At 35.7% G+C, this 12908-nt stretch overlaps 1 protein-coding gene across 3 annotated transcripts in view; it reads right to left on the reverse strand.

Annotated features, from left to right (window-relative positions):
• LOC128983191 (scavenger receptor class B member 1-like) overlaps positions 1 to 5452 on the reverse strand; it is a 95528-nt gene extending 90076 nt beyond the window's left edge. For all 3 annotated transcript variants that reach the window (XM_054402383.1, XM_054402381.1, XM_054402380.1), the window contains exon 1: positions 5253 to 5452. In XM_054402383.1, coding sequence (XP_054258358.1) covers positions 5253 to 5436 — 184 coding nt within the window. In that variant the 5' untranslated portion in view covers positions 5437 to 5452. The remainder of the gene's footprint in view (positions 1 to 5252) is intronic.
• Between the last annotated feature and the right edge of the window lie 7456 nt (positions 5453 to 12908).

Raw genomic sequence — 12908 nt, forward strand, 5'->3', positions numbered from 1 at the left:
ATATATAAGCTAACCCGATAAGAAATAGTTATATGTTCCTTTGAAATTGATATGTCACACTTCTTTCATAATTTAAAATTTTCTAAGAGAAATAAAGCATAGATTTTTGAACAAAACATTTCAAACGTATCATAATTTCATCATTTTGTTGAAACTATAAAAAACTTGCCATGCAGTGGAGAATCCATTTAAAATCATAAATAATAATGTAAACATTTGATTTTGACAGTTTCAGTAGACCTTTGAATACAATTTTATTATTAACAGCTGGTTCATTAAAAGTAGTGTAAAATTATCCATATGGTCGAAATGTAAACAAAATTGCAGAGTGAACTTTAAAGGCCTCTGGGGCAGAGCCCCAAGGAAATTTACATCGTTTCTCTTTTGAGGGCTCACCTACAGACCAATACCTTTCTTTAGACACCCCTACCAAGTTTCTACGCCCAGCCGTTCTCTCAAATTAGCTGTGACAAAAACCTCGTCATTTCTCCTCATTATTTTCCTCCATAAGAATAACATGGGATGGGAATTTAAAGGCCACTGGGGCAGAGCCCCGAGGGAATTCTCCATGTTTCTCTTTTGATGGCTCATCTACAGACCAGGACCTTTCTTTAGACACCCCTACCGAGTTTCTACGCCCAGCCGTTCTCTCAAAATAGCTGTCACAAAGAAAAACAGTTTCAAATTAATATACAGATAGCAGATATATCGTTTTTTTTTTTTTTAACTAGCAGTTACCCGGTGCGCGTTGCTGCGCTAACAACTATTATTTTAAATGGTAATTTGTTCTTTACAATCTTTATCTTTATATATTTATTAGGTGTATGAATATATAAGTTTTTACTTTTTATGTTTATATATTTAATACAGTAGGGGAGAATTTAAACGTTGTTGAAGGCACAGGTGTGCTGTGATTGGGGTTTAATATATTTATTTATTTATTGAGTTACATGTCAGTACGTCATAATAACAGGACATATCATCAATGGTTAAATAAAGACTTAAAACTAATACATCTGTATTTACACAAAATCAACTGAATCTTCCCAAAATACACGACAAAAAATTGAGCTAGAAGGAGTGGGAAGGTTTGTTTATACCTAATTCCGAATACTTTCAATTACTCATTCAGCCATTAATCTTGGAACTCCAAATTATCTAGCCAACAAGTTTGAATTTTTGCGTGAAAGAGGTGCAGGGAATACTCGCTCTGGCTCGTCCACGCTGCGTATTCCTCATCACAGGACGACTCTTTATAACAAATCTTTTGTAGTAACTGCATGCCGCCTTTGGAACTCTGTACCTTATCCCATTAAATCCTTAGAAAGCCGATCCCGACTGACGGTGGCGCTGAAAGAATATTACCTTAACCGGATGGCCGTGGCGTGGCGGGATGGCGTGCATTAGGCCTGGGTGCAGCAGAGGGTGTATGTGTGTGTGATTGTGTGTTAGGGAAATACATTTATGTAATGTTGTTGCACCTATTTGTTTATTTCAATCATTATTGTTTTATTTTGTTAATGTTGATCAGTATTGTTAGTTTTTTAGAGGTTAACTGTAAGAAAGGACCGTGAGGTCCTAAGTTCGCCTCAATAAAGAAGGATTTTCGTTTCATTTCATTTCATTTCATTTCATTTCAATTCCAGCAGTCCTTAAAATAATCTGCCAATGAAAAAAAAGGTTTAGTCTTGAGCCATTCTTTTAAAGAAATTCTAAACTTATAGGGATTTTCTAGAGTAATTCAATTTGTTGGTAAGTTATTTAAGATTTTTGGACCAATGTGGTGATGACTCGAATATTTGTAAATTATGTGCTACAGGTTTGATAATATATTCTTTTTTCTTGTATTGTAATTATGTTGAGTTTGGGTCTCCATAAAAGTGGGGAGGTTTCTATGGACCCAGCATGCTATTTCCAAAATATAGTGATCGTAAAAAGTAAGAACTTTAAAATTTTGAAACAGTTTTTTACTAGGGGTTCTAGGGGGAACTTTGCCAATAATTCGTATTACTTTTTTTTGTAATTTAAAAATCTTTTTTGAATAAGGAGAGTTACCCCAGATCAAGATACCATATGTCATTAATGATGAGAAATATGCATGATATACAGAGGTGTGCAAAAGTAGGTATACAGTAAGGAAACTGTTTATAGAAAAAAAAATATATTTATTCATACAAAAACTATACTATAACTGATAAAATTTGGAAAATGCACTTATATTATTTTTCGTTTTACAAATGTTTATTGGAGGCCGAAAGCTACGCGAATTGCTGTCTATGGCAGCTGTCATCGTCATTTGAGGACCGAGAAAGTTTTTACATCCCTAGGGCCGAAAATCAGCTGCCCGCTTACTGCCTTAAAACATTAATGCATATTGCTACACAATCAGTATCTAGTGATGTGACGAGTCGAGTATTTTCGTGACTCAAGTCAAACTCGACTCACGACTCAACTCGGTATCATCGTGAAACTTCGGCTTCCATCCGTCGAGTTCGGGTCGATTCACAGCGCAGCCTATAGGGTTATAGTTTGGCGAGTCAGTTCAACTCGCATTCAGCCAATAGCGTTTACGTTTCGCTTGTCAACCGAGTCAACTCGTTACGTCCCGAGTTCGTAAAGGTTTGGCTTTCTCCGTATGAGTTTGGTTTCTCGACTCGCTTTGAGGCTGTGAGCCAATAGCGTTTAAGTTTTGCGAGTTGGATTCGTTACGTTCCGAGTTCGTGTAGCTTCGGCAATAATAATTATTATTTTTGCTGATTCCTCAAATTATTTCTTCACATAACCTTAAACTATTAGCATAAAAAAAACTTTTACAACCTTCTGTTGCAGCAAACCTAATTACTTGTTAAACTAATGCTATTTAAATAGGGAGTAAATTTGATATTTTTGAGGAAACATTTGAGTGTAAATCCAATCAGGCAAATGGAAATTTGCTTAGTCTGCAGGTTTGATGCTTTGTCTGCTGTTCTATGATGTTTAATAGCATTATAAAGTTACAATATTTACCAACAGGGTGCAGCACTACTAACTTTTTGTTTAATTTATGATAACAACTACTTATTTTGAACAAAGCAACAACAAAAAGCTGTGATACACAATGAGAACTGTCAAAAACTAAATTCATGTGGTATTGTGCGAAAGGGGGTAATTTTATTTTTAAGTGCATAATTTGTAGACTTATTGTTTTGACTTTTTCCATATTTTTATAAAAAAATATTGTGTTTGTTTTCCCCAAAAATAATGTCTAGGAAACTGAATAGCGTGTTATTAATTTTAGTGCATTACTGATCAAGTCAATGACTTGGATGGAAGGAACGAATATTATGAATATGAATGTTTGGAGTATGTCAATAACGTGAAAACTGCTTGACCAATTGAGCTGATTTTTTCCATGAGTAGAGCCAATATAACCACAGGCTTAATGGAGATAGTCATATTTTATTTTAATACTCTCCTATTGCTCTGCCCTGACAGCTTAAAGTAAAATGTTGTTCTTTGAATTTACCATGAAAAGCCACTCGAAATGCTACCCAATCTGAGACGGCAATCAATAGTTTTATGATTGCCATAATTTCTGCATAATCCTGAAACTTATGATGTCAAATGGGTTAAAGTCCACGGGTAACAGCTAGTCTTATATATTAAAACGTGACAGGGTTTTCTTATTTCACAATTCTGAATCAAACACTTTACGGATTTTCATGATTTTGTGTTGAAAGAAAGATAATTTTGAAAGGGAGGGAATGTCGAAGTCATAATTTTAGTTAAGGGTTTCAGTTATCAGGAAATTATTTAGGTTTATTTTTTTTAAGTCTAGCATCCGACGCTAGCAATTAAACGTTGTTTCATGCTGGTTAAACTAACAGCTGGTTTAAAAACTGTCATTGAATTGTTTAAGTTGCTTGTTTACAAAAGTATTGATCGTCGGTGTTTGCCTACATACTATTTCACTTTGAAATGTAGTTTTTTCTTACCTTAAAGAATCTGCGTTATTAGGAAATGTGTATAATCAAGTTTCATCGTACATATAATCTGTGTAAGCATTAGCATATGTCATGAAAATTTTAACTCATGTTTGGGAATTTTTTTTCAGCAAACTATCGCTTAATTGGTGAAGATGTAATTTGTTTACGTGTTGATACTTCTTTTTCTTTATGTTCGAATGTATGTATGTCGGAATTAAAAAATGTTTGTTAGTAATTAAAATGTCAACCAGTTTAGTGTGTCCCTAGAAAACTGTCCAATAAGCTGCAGGGTATCAGTAGAAACCAAAATTGATTCATACCATAGCAAACTATCTCAGTAGTATGCTACTGTATGATTCAGAAACTTGGACACTGACCAAAGAACCGAAAAAACTTATTGCTAGGTTTGAGAATAGAGTGCAGAGAAAATATAGAAACCAGTTCAAGATAACAGAGACCGAGATAAGAAAGAACAGAGAGCTAAGATTAACGTATTTAAACACCCAGATATAGGGGTGCTTTCTAAAAAGTAAAAGGCTCAGATTTTTACTGGCTATGCGTGGTGGAGAGAAGATACATTAACTTTCAAAAGTATATTTCAAGGAGTACCACAAGGTAGACGACATCGTGGAAGAGCAAGAATTAAGTAAAAAGACCAAGTAATGAAGGACATCTCCCAGACTAAATCTACATTAAAAGGGACAGGGGATAGAAGATAATTAGAGGCCAGAATTCTCTTAAGGTTTCAGTGGCCACTGAGGTAAGATAAGATATGGTATAAGTGATAGTATGCCTTGGGAGGTACTATGTAGCTACTCTACTCAAAACCAGTTTGTGTGAATCGGACGCCAATCTCACTTCAAGGCTTTTCAAACAGACACAATTGCTGTTTTTATTGTAAAATAATCGGATTTAAAATGTATATCGTAAAGGCCTATGATCGGACGAAAGAAATAGGTGGTCATGTGCCATTTGTTTAAAAGATTATTTTTCCCAATAAAACTGCCAGAATTTGTTCTTATGCGTTTAAACTAGCTGTTCTGAATTATATTCAGTTTTAATTTACTACTCAATTCCCATACATAGGACGGGCCAACAGCTCGTACAAGGTTATTTTACATATTCATGAAACAATTTATAATCCCATTTCAGCCAAGCTGATATCTGTGGTCAATATTATTTAATAATATAATTTCAAAATGAAAAACTAGAAAGTGTCGTCTTAGAAAAATTAAACTTTCGGATAAACAGAAGAATGGCCGAAAAAAAGTGTTAGAATGAACTTACAGCATCCATATTCATACTTCAGTTTCCTTCTAGAGCACTGTTGCTTCCTCTTATTGAGGTTGCTTCTGGAGAACAATCCCTTCAGTTTGGTGATGAATGTCTCCGCAGGAGGTGGGGGGGGAGGTGTGTCTGGTTGCGGAGGTTGCCACACAGGGGATGACTTCTCACTAGAACAGTCGGCCATGTCGACACCGATGAGATCTCTGCAGACACTGGCCAGTGAGACTGACAAAGCCTTAGATAACAGAGGTCGGAGACCATCCTCTTATCTTTGCTAAATTTGAAAACACTTTTTGTTCTATTTGCCTTGAGTGATAATAGACCTTTCTGGTTCACTTATCAATTCATTGCCCTTATAATTAATTGTATCTTTAGAGTAATGAAATTAACTTATTATTTGTAAAATCACTGAGTTGTATGGTTTTAAGCAAATTTTTCATAATTTTAAACATAAAATAAGAGGTTACTTAGCAAACCTATAAAGACAGCTATGTTCATTTATCTTTGTAATACTGTAATAATAAAAATAGTCCAGCTTTGTTTTATAAGTTCTATGCAACATTGTTTGAATTCCCAAGGTAGGGTAAGGGTACGGTACACTACATTTTTAAATTCTTAAGAAACCAGTGTATACTACAAAAGCTGACTTAAATACAATACAGTAACATAGGAACCATAGGATAGGAAGCCAATGGTAAAAAGCTCTGCAAGATCATATCATTTAAAAAAAGACAACATTATTGTCATTGCCTAGGATATGAGGAGTGTTTATTTGGTAAAAACATACATATTAGCAGACTAACCAACACAAGTAGACTTCCCATCCCATTGTAAATTTTGAAGCTCGTTTTTGTGTCTAGTTCATGTCCGGTGACACTGCTGGCTAATGTCAACGAGATTTTGTTTCTATGTATTATAGAGTTAATTTCATCATTTTTGCTCTCTATTGTTTGGTTATATGATTAGAGGATGAGTTATTGTTTATGATTATATCGTTTTATTGGGTTAAAAGGGGTTTCAAATCACTGAAATAACAAGAAACAAATTGTAAACAAAACACGACCTCTACAGTGCACTGGACAGAACTAACGATAAAATTGGCTTCAGCTGTTTCATAAGGATGGGAAATCTACTATGCTAGCATGTTTTATCTATGATATTAGGTTATCAGTAGCAATTCTAAGGGGGGAGTCTATAGGAGCCCACCCCATTGGATCATGATAAAACATACATTTTGTCATAAAAACGTAACAGAGGTTTTTGCATATTGTTTTAGAAGTTAAAAATTGCTTTAGTCAGGAAACAGCTTTTTAAATAGCAAATTTTCCAGGGGAGGACCCCCCCCCCACCCCTCCTGGTATAGAACACCCTCTTATCCCCTCCCATGAGAAGGTCCTAGAACCACCACTGCCACTGTACGTTATAAAGGATTTAAGAATAATTTCAGAGCATAAAAATACATTGATACAGATAAAACTTTATCATGGTGTACAATAAGGAGAAACATAGGTGTGTTTTAATGTAATGCAAACACCATTTTCACCATTTAGAACAAATTACAAAAACCATAACAATCAAATCAAAACAACATAGGTACTTATAGGCCTATGGCAATACAATAAGATGATTTTTTGTTTGCAATCTGGGTGACGTCAGCATATGACGGGAATAGCACACCTATGTTTTTTTTCTTCCACTATGTAACTTTATTATATTCATATTCACCTGGCCTGCCTAATTTGTTTATAACATATGGTTGATAATATCATTATATTGTTATGATTTTGTTTATAACTGATATGGTTGATAATATCATTATATTGTTATGATTTTGTTTATAACTGATCTGTTTACATTAATTTCTATCTTATTCCCAATTAGATTATGTTATGACAAAACATTGTTAAACTGTCTATCATTTATAAATCAGGGAAATTAACGGCTGCGCAGCTTTACCAGGGCCGCCCCGAGGGTAATAGACGCCCAGGCGAGATTTAAATTTTTGCCCCCTCCCCAAAAAAGGTATTTGGGGGGTTTGTGTCAATAGACCCAGCGTCCGATATATTGATATCGAACTTTTTGCAAGTATTTTTTATAAACGTAACAACTACACTGAACTACTGAACTAAATTGCTAAAAACATTGAATTTACGACTCACAACGGACATCTCGAAATGATTATGAGTTAAGTGTAGGCGTGTGGTCAAATACGTAGTGAGTGTGTCTCAGACTCGCAGTATTGCCAACAAAAGTCACATGCCAGACGTAAAAGTAGTAGTAGTACGAGTTGTATATAAAATACCTGATAAAATAATCTGGTCATCACTAAACCGTACTTAGTCACAGTGTACCATGCTCTCTTTCAAAGCCATGTAAGCTATGGCATCGCACTCTGGGGCCATACAGCTGCAGCACATGACATCTTGCTTCTTCAGAAAATGGCTTTGAGGCTGATTACGTCCGCCGGGCATCGTGACCACTGTAGACCTATCTTCAAAGACCTAAAGGTTCTGACCATCTATAGCCAGTATGTATTAATTAGCATGGTGCTACTTAAAGAAAATTCGACAAAACTTGCTCGACGTGAGGACCAGCATTCCTATCAAACACGACATGGCCATCTCCTTGACCTACCTAGATGCCGACTAGCCTGGACTCAAAAGGGCTACCCCTACTACACAAGTAAGCTCTATAACACGCTCCCAATTGAAGTGCGCGAGCTGGACATTAGGGCCTTCAAGGACACCCTGAGAGACTATTTGGTGGGCAGACCTCTATACTCACTAAGTGAGCTGGACGACGCACCACTTTTTGGCAACCCGCCGCCATCTTAGTTAGTTTTTTATGTAAATAGTAGTATTTATTATATGTGACGCAATCTATTCCGACTTTGTCGGTCAACGATGCAGTATTCAAGTAAGTAAGTATTTCAAATGCTCAAATAAATAGAAATTAAGGGTCTCTTTAAATTCTGAAAAAAACGGTCTCATCTTCAGGAGGCAAAGTTCTCACTTAAGTTAACATTATATAGGCGTGTAAAACAGAAACTACAGCTATAGTGGAGGAGTAGTTGTCTGTTTTAAAAAGAGGGGCTAAATAGAAATAGTTAGTTTGTTATACAGGGTATTTCGAAACTCTCTCCCGAAACTCCGTGGTCATGTTCCTTTGGTCAAAACTAACAAAAAATATCATATATGCGTATGTCCTATCTTGCTTCGTTTTCCGTCTGTCAGTGTGTATGTATTTTTTGATTAACTATACCCATTACTTGGAACTACTTGAGAGGGTGAAAAGTTAAATTTTCTGAAATTAAAACAAAAAGTTTGGGCAATTTCAATAAAAAGCAGGTATTACATTAATAAAAATGAAATTTTCTCCGTTATTTATGTTATGACCCTATACAAATTGTACATTTCTGTAAAGGGAAATAAATTTCTATCCTTTTTGTCATATGTAACTTTTTTATAAATGCTATGGTTTTTGAGTAATTAAGCTTTGAAAAATTAAAACGGTCGCCACTTTGAAATTATACAAAGTAAAAACTTGATGATTTCTGAAAATTAGTTTCTATTAGCCATCATACACGTACCAAGTTTGAAGTTCGCACATTTCGTTTCAAAGTTATGGGAAGCTATGTAAAAAATACATACACACACAGACAGACGGATAACGATGCGAGTTAGGGTTTATATGTTTATATGATATTTTTGGTTTGTTTTGACCTAAGGGACATGCCCACAGAGTTTTAAGAGAGAGTTTGAAACACACTGTATATCCCAAAAAGGCTGTACATATTGTATTAACGTGTAAAAATACATTTTTTTAGCGGCGGAAAAATATGAACACAAAAATACGTATATGAAAAATATGTTAAAACGCTATGATGGCTTTGCTACCCATGATGCCTGCCAACCCAGCATGTCACTACCTTCTCAATAACGGCGCCCCATGCGGTTGCATGCTCCTTACACGGATCCTGACGTAAGCAGCTTTTTAACTCACATAAACTGTCTATCAAAGGGAGAATAACAGTAGCATACTGTAAGTTCTATTTGGATAAAAAAGAAACTGCTGTAGTTGGTTCTCGTATACTGTATGGGACATCTAATTCAGTATCTACTAGCTGCTACAACAGAGAGGGGGTGAGGATAAGAATTTGGTTCAAATATACTGTATAAAATAGTTACACGTCCGTTATCGATTTTAAGGCCCGCCCGAACTGCCGCGGTATGCGGTAAGGGTAAACCGCCAGGTATTTTAGAACAATGTGACCTAATGGGAGCACCCACACTGGCGCGGTATAGCGCTACCGGTACGGTACAATTTACATGCTGCATGCTCCATTTTTGCTGCGCGGTATTTCAGCGGTACCTACGCATATTCTCAGTATGAGTGTAGATCATTTTGTCAGTTGAGAGTCAGTTGAGCATCATGTCTACGGATCGTTTAATAGAAATTGTGTATCTGTACCCAGTGCTGTATGACCTTAGTCACAAGGACTTTAAAAACATAAAGAATAAAAAATAGAATAAAATAATGTTGCTGTCGTAATAATGATAACTCCAAAAAACCATTAAGGAAAAGAAAACGTCAAACTCCAACAAACACGGAAAAGGTGATCCATTACTTGGAAAGTAACCCCCCCCCCCCCCACCCCGCATGGAAATGGATGACTCAGATCATCCCTTGCTGGGATATGCGAAAACCATAAAAAAACTCTCGCGTAAAAGGCAAAAATCTGCGCTAAAAGGAGAATTCGACAAAACATACTGGACTTGGAATTGGAGGAAGTTAAGGAAAGCAGTGAGACACCCTCCCTTATCACCATACTTTCGTTTTCTGCAGACAACTCCAGTGATTGCAGTCATGGATTTAATCCACGTTTTGTGCAAACCACACCTCATATACTTAATGAGGGAGGGGACAACGTATCCATACTTAGTTCAGACAATATTAATGACTAGTGCACCTGTTGCTTGAATTCGAGCAATTGCAAAGTATTACGGGCGTTATTTCAAAACGAATAACAGTCCGATGACTTAAAAGAGTCAACTCAAAGATAATGTAATCAATCACACCACTCCAGTTATCGAAACTGAAAACGAACGCTCGTGTGTGTATCATGTGTTTACTATGAACAGCTGTAATTAATACTAAAACAATAATTTATTCGTCTGTTTGAGTAAACAAAATCTTTTATCCATAAGAAATACATTGGGATTTTGATGGCATGTGGGGCAAAGCCCGAGGACTTTTATTACAGGAATTGGTGACATAGGGGGCATCTACTCAAACAATACTTTATTTTGACACATCGTTTGTAAATATTTGTCCAGTATTAACAGAGGAGTAGTGTTTCGTAGAAATCGCCTTCACGTATTATATATAAGGATTACGTGACAGGTATTTGTAGAGTATTGACGTTTAACTTTTCATTAGAAAATATTAATTTTTATGGTACTGTCAGCAATTTATTTTGCATATCACTTGTCCCATATGAAAACTGAACATGTTCTTGATTAAATAATAAATATATATTATAATTTCTACGTGTTGCAGTGTTTTGTGTATCTTCACCTATCTTTAACTAGTAACTAGTATCTTTAACAATATTTCTTCCTCGTCTGAAGACGAATACATCTTACATGTCCAAGACACACAACAAACCTAGCACTCAATTGCAAATGAGTTACGCCCAGTACCGCTTACCGTTTACCGCGTCAGTGTGGGCACCCTACCATGCAGTGAGCGGTGCATCTGTCGAGGCGGTAAAATACCCGTACCGGTACCGCAGACCGCGTACCGCGGCAGTTTGGGCAGGCCTTTAAACAAAATTCTATTCCACCGTCTTTTCAGTAGGTAGCCTATATATTTTTTAAATTCAGGTAAGTGGTGAACATTTATTAGACTATCTAATATGATAATTAGTAGCGCTGGTGCAGGTATGATACTATAATATGAATCAATTTTGAAATTGATTATTACTTTATTTACTTGAAAAGCCAAAATTATTTATATTCAAAATCAGCAAATAGAAAATAATCTTGCAACAGGGTACTGTCGTGAAGCAACAAATCCTTTTAGTTTACATTGTAGTACTTATCATAAGATATACATGGTTTACCCAAATTATTCTATTATCTCTTTAGTTTGTTATATCAATTTTGTAGTGAGCAAAATCATTAAGAAAACAAAACCCTGTTGTCTTATCTTAGCCAAAATAAGTATTATCTCAATTTCTGTCTGTGTGTCTGTGACGCAAAAATTCCAATTTACACACCCTATAGCCCAGTCAATCTAGGTAAAAAATCATGGAAACCCGGAAATGCAAGATATAAAGCTGAATTTTGGAACAGATGTTCTTTATGATATCCTTGACCATATCCTAAAAGTCCCCTACTGCCCCCTGTGTGCTTCTTCCGGTATAAAGAAAAAAGGAGGGTGGGGGCGAATACTACTTAAACCACGCTTAAACGTTCAATGCTTGAGAACGGTAAGTTATACAGATATACAAAAAAACTGATTTGATGCAGTAAAATGTGTTAGTTAATAAGAAGGTCATGTATGATAAAGTGTGATACCCGTAACTGTTAAGCATTAAAACTAATTAATTATTTTTTACTTTTTTTAGCTAGAACTTTTGTTATAATAACTTGTTATAACTTATGTTTTTTTTTCTGAAATTCTTGGGTTATTCCTTAATGTAAAAGCTCTATAACATGTTAATAAAGTATACACAACCTAAAGGCAATCGTCGGTTTATTAGTGAAGCCGGATGCCAGTACGGTGCGATGCCAGCGGTCGCGGTGCGGCAGAGGCAGTCATCGCTCACTGGATTCAACGCGAACGGCGCGTTGTGCATGCACCCTTGAACATGTCTACAACTGCACCTGCACCCTGCAACGAGACCTTCTCTGGAGGAACACCACACCCCCCACCCCCACACCACCGTGCAGTGATGAACAATTCCGAATCGTACAGAGCATAGCTAAACCGTGCGCGGTAAATCGTCTGTCAATGTTGCTGTCAAAACGGGTCAAAACGCCCGGGTTATTTCCTCATAATAGGTCAAACATTAAATTGTTATGTTCCAGTTTCCAATGTGAAGAAGATTGTAAATAGATCTATGTAAATAAATGTAAATATTATGGTTGGATTATTTGTAGAAGAAATAAGTTTTGAAGATCTTCAGTAATTTAACATTGGGCATAAATTACTATTTTTGTTCATTGCTCTATATAGGCCTACCTGTATATTTAAAATGGCATAAAATAAAATAAAATTTCTTCCTATATATTCATCATTAATAATGCATGGAAATAACGAGTAACATAGTTACAATATTAAATTAATTAGGTATTTGAAACTTTTAAAAATTAGTCTACAAATAATTCATAATAGGTACTTCATAATAGGTACTTAATTAATTACATAACATGGCTACTGAGTTCCTATCATAGTACAGGTAAAACTCACCTAAGAAAACATAAAAATTAGTCCATTCATGAAACTTTCAGGAAACGTAGTAATTACCATTAGGTATTGGAATCCGAAGAGTCCCTAGTGATTGTGGGGGTGGAAGTACCATTTTATGGGGTTTTAAGTTTATGGGGGTAGTGATTTTGAGAAAATTTTTATTTATGGGGTCCAAGCAAG

The sequence above is a fragment of the Macrosteles quadrilineatus genome, unplaced genomic scaffold, assembly GCF_028750875.1.
Source record: "Macrosteles quadrilineatus isolate MER2022 unplaced genomic scaffold, UCM_ALF_1.0 Scaffold_1__1_contigs__length_201487025, whole genome shotgun sequence".
NCBI classification, from domain to species: Eukaryota; Metazoa; Arthropoda; class Insecta; order Hemiptera; family Cicadellidae; genus Macrosteles; species Macrosteles quadrilineatus.